At 33.9% G+C, this 7,123-nt stretch overlaps 1 protein-coding gene across 1 annotated transcript; it reads left to right on the forward strand.

Annotated features, from left to right (window-relative positions):
• The first annotated feature begins 989 nt into the window (after positions 1-989).
• On the forward strand, positions 990-2,402 carry LOC116004252 (bi-functional coumaroyl CoA and feruloyl CoA ortho-hydroxylase F6H2-2-1-like). Its single transcript, XM_031244222.1, has 2 exons — positions 990-1,589; positions 1,687-2,402. Exons 1-2 carry the CDS (start codon positions 1,087-1,089, stop codon positions 2,261-2,263), a joined length of 1,080 nt encoding a protein of 359 aa, XP_031100082.1. The 5' UTR covers positions 990-1,086; the 3' UTR covers positions 2,264-2,402.
• The last annotated feature ends 4,721 nt before the right edge of the window (positions 2,403-7,123 follow it).

Below are 7,123 nucleotides of genomic sequence, written 5' to 3' on the forward strand. Positions count from 1 at the left end.
CAAGAAGACTCAAATTATCAAATTATATTGACATTAAAGTGTAGATACATAATTTCTTTTGTGCAATTTAAACCGTATAAGTTTCAAACAAATTAAAAATGCTTTATATTATTTAACTTTTAAAATATTATATGATAATAAGCAGCCTAATTTGATCATGTAAAAGGAACTTTAAACAGATATTTTCTCATAAAACTAGAATATGAAACCTACACATACTCGAGTCAAAAGTTATTACATCTATATGGCGAAATATCATTATCTATTTCGCCAAGCAATGAAAGGTCTTTTAGTTAATTGATTTTGTACGTTGCAAGTTTGTACACATTTATTTTGAGATGTTAATTTATGTCCTCCTTTGGTCTTTATTGCAATATTAGTATTTTATATACGCGATGTGTAAAAATGTATGTCTAATATTAATATTCAATTTTAAAAAAAAAATTGTGTGTATTGAATTTATGTTGTAGAATTCATATTATATTAAAAGTAGAGTTGATCATTTGAGTATGATATAGGTGCCTCGACTGAGGCTCAAACCCACTCCCATCATTTATATGGGAGTATTAACCGGGACACTGGGTGCCACTAGACTACAAGATCATTGGCAAAGAGACTTGGTCTACATGTTACTTAAAACTCATAAAAAAGTAATAAGTCCACACACATAAATATATTTTTGTCCAAAAACTGTGTAGTATAACTCATGCAATGAATTCATTTCAAAAAAATAATTTAACAGGTAAGGCACATAGAATTGGTCTGACTTCCCATACCGGGCAGGGTGTGATTGGTCAATATTGCACATCCCTCTTTGCTTGAAGCTCTAAATGTCATTTTCAGCTGCCTTCAATTCAATGATAGAATTATAGTCTTCAAAGGCTCCCGCCGTGTTAGATTTATCTCTATCTTACCCTCAAAAAGCACCACCAACTCCATCCTAAACCCCAAACCACTATAAAAGGGGTAGAAGGGATAAAGGAATTCACTCATCTCCATCTTAAGACATTTATTTATACTACTCTCAAGTCTCAATCAATCTTTCTTTCTATTTACCACATTTCATCAAACATAAACGAATTGAATATGCCTTCAGCAACTGCACTCTCTACTGTTCTCTCCGACATCAACGACTTTGTCGTGAAACAAGGCCACGGAGTGAAGGGCCTTTCGGAGCTTGGCCTCCAAACCCTCCCCAACCAATACGTTCACCCACCGGAGGAGAGGCTCTCGAGCATGGACGTCGTTACGGACGACTCCATTCCGGTCATTGACGTCTCAAACTGGGAGGACCCGAAGGTGGCTAAGCTCATTTGCGATGCCGCAGAGAAGAGGGGTTTCTTCCAGATTGTGAACCACGGGATTCCCCTTGAGATGCTGGAGAAGGCTAAGGCGGCCACTTACCGGTTCTTTAGGGAGCCTGCGGAGGAGAAGAAGAAGTATTCCAAGGAGAATTCTGCTACTAGCCATGTGAGGTATAGCACAAGCTTTCTTCCACAGATAGAGAAGGCTTTGGAGTGGAAAGATCACCTTAGTATGTTCTATGTTTCTGATGAGGAAGCTGCTCAGTATTGGCCTCCTTCTTGCAGGTCACTATATATATTTGCATGTTTATATATTATTCCATGCAATAAGATCAGAATTGAAGAAAATAACATATTATATATATATTCTAATTTGTACCAGGGATGATGCACTGGAGTACCTGAAAAGCTGTGAAATGGTGAGTAGGAAGCTATTGGAGGCATTGATGCAAGGACTAAACGTGAATCAAATTGACGATGCAAAAGAATCACTTCTAATGGGCTCACGTAGGATCAACATCAACTACTACCCAAAGTGCCCCAACCCGGATCTCACCGTCGGCGTGGGCCGTCACTCCGACATCTCCACCCTCACACTCCTCCTCCAGGACGACATCGGAGGCCTGTACGTGCGCAAACTGGAGCACGAGGCCTGGTCGCACGTGCCGCCAGTGAAGGGCGCTTTGGTGATCAACATCGGCGACGCTCTCCAGATAATGAGCAACGGTCGATACAAGAGCATCGAACATCGCGTTATGGCCAATGAGAGCAACGACAGGATCTCAGTGCCGGTTTTCGTGAACCCAAGGCCTAACGATATCGTGGCGCCACTCCCAGAAGTGCTGGCTAGCGGGGAGAAGCCGGTATACAAGCCGGTTCTTTACTCCGACTATGCCAAGCATTTCTACAGGAAAGCTCATAATGGGAAAGACACTATTGCGTTCGCCAGAATAGAATAGGGAAGTCCAATATGAACATTACTATTCATATGCAATAAATAAATATTTGTTAGCATGATTCATTATTTTATATGTTTCCAATAAGTCTGTGTAGTGTGTACTATGAAATTAATAAGAACGTTCAGCCGATTGCTTAATATATTTTGGTGCAAATTGGATTTACCTTTACAAGTTTAAACCATTCTTATCGTTACTTACGTCGGAATTTGGATGTTTTGGCTGCTGAGATAGTGGGATATATTTAACTCTTACCAAAGCAAATCTTTTTTTTTTTTTTTTTGGAATAATTCCCAAGGCAAATCATGTACGCAATCTTGGAATCAAATTATACGGTGGAGGAGTTCAAAAATGAACCCACAATGCACACAAATTGAACTAAATAAACATAAAAACATCAATTGTTTTCCATCGTGAAGATGACCGTCCCAAAGACGGAAAATCCAGTAAAAATATACGTGCTTTAACTAAAACTGATACTATTAATAAGGAACGTCTTTATCAAAGTATATTGGCAAATGATAAAAATTTGATTGATGTAAACATAGAAACTGTCATAAATTTTGTAGAAATAGAAGAAAATTATAATAGAAATTTAACTGTCGTCGTCGATGATCATTTTGCCTACACAATTGCCCTTAACCTTTCTTTTGATAATCTAGATCCAAAATAAAAATCTATAGCAGAGTGCCGGGAGCGCTCAGATTGGTTAAAATGAAGAAAGGCAATTGAGGCTAAATTCAACTCGGATTGCTTAATAAAAGGAAAGTCCTTGGTCCCCTGTACTTACCCCGAAAGGTATGATCCCAAAAGGATCTAAATGGGTGTTTGTGGGGAAAATGAATGAAAATAATGATCGAAGTGGTTAGATATAAAGCAAGGTTGGTAGCTCAATGGTTTTCACAAAGACCCATAATAGATTTTGAAAAAACTTATTCCCATGTTCTTGATGGCACAAACCTAACTGCGTAGAGCAGAAGCATAAGCAACGTTGATCTCCTGCTTGATCTCCAACCATAGTTGATGTGTGATGCCTTTTGGACGGTAGACCGTTAACCATATTTGACTCATACTTGACTCAGAACTCTAGATGGTGTATTGGTGTCTACTGAGTAGTATGAGTACCGTGAACTGTATGTGCTATATAATCAATATCATGTATCCCGTTTATATTAGGCGTAGAGTCAGCTGGTTGAATAACAACTTCTAGTTATTCAGTCCAACCAAACTACTTAAGAAGCTTAGTCAACTTGCACCACTTAATTAAGGCCTTAATATATAATATAATATATATTATTAGGGAAAAATCTTACACCTCCTATTTAATTTCACTGGCAGTAAAAATGAACCTTGATATGCAGTTAATTGATGTAGTGACCGCTTACTTATATGGGTCACTAGACGCTGACATATATATGAAAGTACCCGAATGTATTCAAAATCCTTTGTGGAAAGATAACAGATCGAAATATGTATAGCGTAAAACTACAAAAGTCATTATATGGCTTAAAACAATCAGGAAGATTGTGGTTTTGCGGATTGAGTGAATTTCTCTTAAAGCAAGATATGAAAATAAAGATATAATCCTTGTATCTTCATTAAGAAATCATTGATGGTTTCTGTATCATATCCATTTATGTTGATGATATAAACATTATCAGAACACATGACACAAAGATGTTGTAAGGGCATGTTTATGTTTAAAGGAGGAATTTGAAATGGAAAAAACTAAGTTCTGTCATGGCCTGCAGATCGAGCATATCTCTAAAGAAATTTGTGTGCATTAATCTAAATATACAAATAAACTATTGGAGAAATTTTATATAGATAAATCACATCCACTTAGTACTCAAATAGTGGTCCGATCCCTTAGCTTGAAGTTAATAAGGACCCACATAGACGGAAGGAAGATAACGAAGATATTCTAGGACCAGAAGTTCCTTACCTAAGTGCCATTGGGGCGCTTCTCTACCTTGCTAATTAATTGTACTAGACCTGACATTACTTTTGCAGTAAACATGCTAGCTCGGTTTAGCGCCGCTCCAACCAGAAAACATTGGAATGATGTAAAACATATCCTCGGATATCTTCAAGGTACAAATGATCTTGATCTTCTATTTGAAAGAAACCAAGATACTACATTATTACTAGGATATTTGGATGTTGGTTATATGTGTGATCTACATAATGCTAGATCCCGGACTGGATATGCATTTCTCTGTGGAGGTACTACTATTTCATAGAAATTCGTTAAACAGACACTAGTAATTATCTCATCTAATCATTCAGATATTATTGCTCTATATGAGACATCAAAAGAGTGTATATGGTTGAGGTCATTAATACATAATATTCATAACTCGTGTGGAATAGCAAGTATAAGTGACGCCCCCATTGTCTTGTATGAGGACAACGCAGCATGTGTTGCACAAATGAGTAGTAGATATGTTAAGCGGAACCTTACAAAGCATATTGCACCTAAATTCTTTTATCCACGCGAACTCTAGAAGAGTGGTGAAATACATGTTCAGAAAGTTTGTTCTAGTGACAACCTAGCATATTTGTTCACCAAGTCCCTACCTACGTCTATATTTGAAAAGTATGTTTATGAAAGGGATGGGCCGGGGTGCGTAAGTTATGGAGATTGTTGTCTTCTGGGGGAGCAACAATATCTAAGTATGATTGATTTATTGGTCCCGATGATCAAATATTTATATACATCCTAAGTTTAAACCATGAAGGTTTACGATTGTACTATTTTTCCCTTAATTGAGTTTTTTTTTCCCACAAGGACTTTCTTAGTGTAAGGTTTTTAATGAGACAATCGAACCGACACATGAATTACCTATATATCATGTACTCTTTTGTCGTTAAAATTGGTCATTTTGTACTATAATCGATTAAGATATATAATTTCTCAAAATTTTAATCGAAAGTAATAACCGAGATATAATAATATTTATAAATTACATTAATATTACTATCACATACGTACGTAACTAATGCAACAAAGGTTGGTGGGTCAAGAATTGAGTTTCAGTGTAAAACTCTTTATACAGAATGTGAACCAAATGAAAATAAAGTATCTCAATGTTTTACTTTATAATGTAGACTAGGGTCTATAATATATTAAGTTTTGGTTTTTCACATTCTCGCTAATAATAATAATAAACCAATGTATTAAGGGGGTGTATTCAATCACGACTTTCATGAACTTTTAAATACTTTTATCAACTTTAAAAGTTTGGTGGTATTCAATTTAGACTTTTATAAACTCTTTAAAAGTCTACATGTATTCAATTCAAACTTTTCAAAACTTTTTAAAAGTATATAGGTATTCGATTCAGACTTTTATAGAGTTATTAAAAGTCTACCGGTATTCAAAAAGTTAGTGACTTTCACAAACTCTGTCAGAATAGGATTTCTATAGACTTTCTCTTCATTAATATAAATAGATGAAATCCAACCCTCCAACCCCAAACTTTTCAACATTCTCTACAGACTTTTTTTCTTCTATCTAAATTAGACAAAATTTTCATCAATTTTACGGTACGTTTCAAATCTTTCATAAATACTTTTTTTTTTTATGTTCAAGCAAATTTTTTGTTGCCATCGCAACAAAATAATTGTTGCGATCGCAGCCAAAAGAATTGCCGCGAACCGCAGCAGCAGCTTGCTGCAACTAGCAGCAAGATGCTGCTGGTTGCAGCAAATTTTTTAATTTATAATTTTTAAATTTTATTTTATTAATATGTTTATAATTTTATATAATCGTATGTTTATTAATTATTTATATATATATATATATATATATATATATATATATTTTGTATTAAGTTGAATTTTTAAGAGATATTTATTGGTTCAGTATTAGTTGTTTCATTAGTTCAAGAAATATTTTTATTGGTTATATTTATAAAAATTGATTATATTTTCTTTATGAATAATATACTCTATTTTTGTGACATCAGTATTTATTTTATTTTTTTTACAATGCACTAATTTATAGATAATATATATATTAATAGAAGTTATGGAATGTTTGTGAGGGTGTATTCAATTTAGAGTTTTTAAAAGTCTATAAATGTTTGGTCTATCGATATTTATAAACTCTTACAAAGTTTATTAAAGTTTAAAAGATTCTAGGAAAGTTTACAAAAACTCTACAAAAATCAATTAAAATTCATCCCTTTAAAAGTATTTAAAAGTTCATGAAAGTTGTGATTGAATACATCCCCTAAGTTTATGAATTATGAACCCATTTATCCATCTCAACAACAAGTCAATTTTTATATTATTACTTTTTAATTTAATAATTACTAATATGGATATTTAACTAGAGGACCAAATTGGAACAAAATAAATAACTAAGGAACCATTATTCTTTACACTTATTTGGAATGGTAACAGATGTGTCATCTCATTACATAGTAATTGGCATGCTGATGCATGTTTAGTTTACCAAATATTATTTGAACTTCTGAGTTTAAGCTACTCCACGCATGCACTAGATTGTGCATTTAGTTGTTGTTGCAATGAGTTAATTGGGCTAGCCTTATAGTCTTATACTTTATATATATATCACAAAATTATTAAGTGTGTCAATTGACACCAATCCAAGATGCCATCCAACAATTTAATTATACATACATTAGTGAAGGATCAATATTGCACAATTTGAGAGGCTAATTTGACAACGATATGATGTAAAACAAATAACTATTATATTTACATTCACATAATAGTAAAAGATAAAATTAAATCAAGTAATTATCAATAATCGAGAGATTATATATTCAAAGATTTTTTGTGGGGAGCTTGATAGCAATGTGAAACAAATAACAATGATATTTACTTCTACAT

This window comes from Ipomoea triloba, chromosome 14, assembly GCF_003576645.1.
Source record: "Ipomoea triloba cultivar NCNSP0323 chromosome 14, ASM357664v1".
In the NCBI taxonomy this organism is placed as follows: domain Eukaryota; kingdom Viridiplantae; phylum Streptophyta; class Magnoliopsida; order Solanales; family Convolvulaceae; genus Ipomoea; species Ipomoea triloba.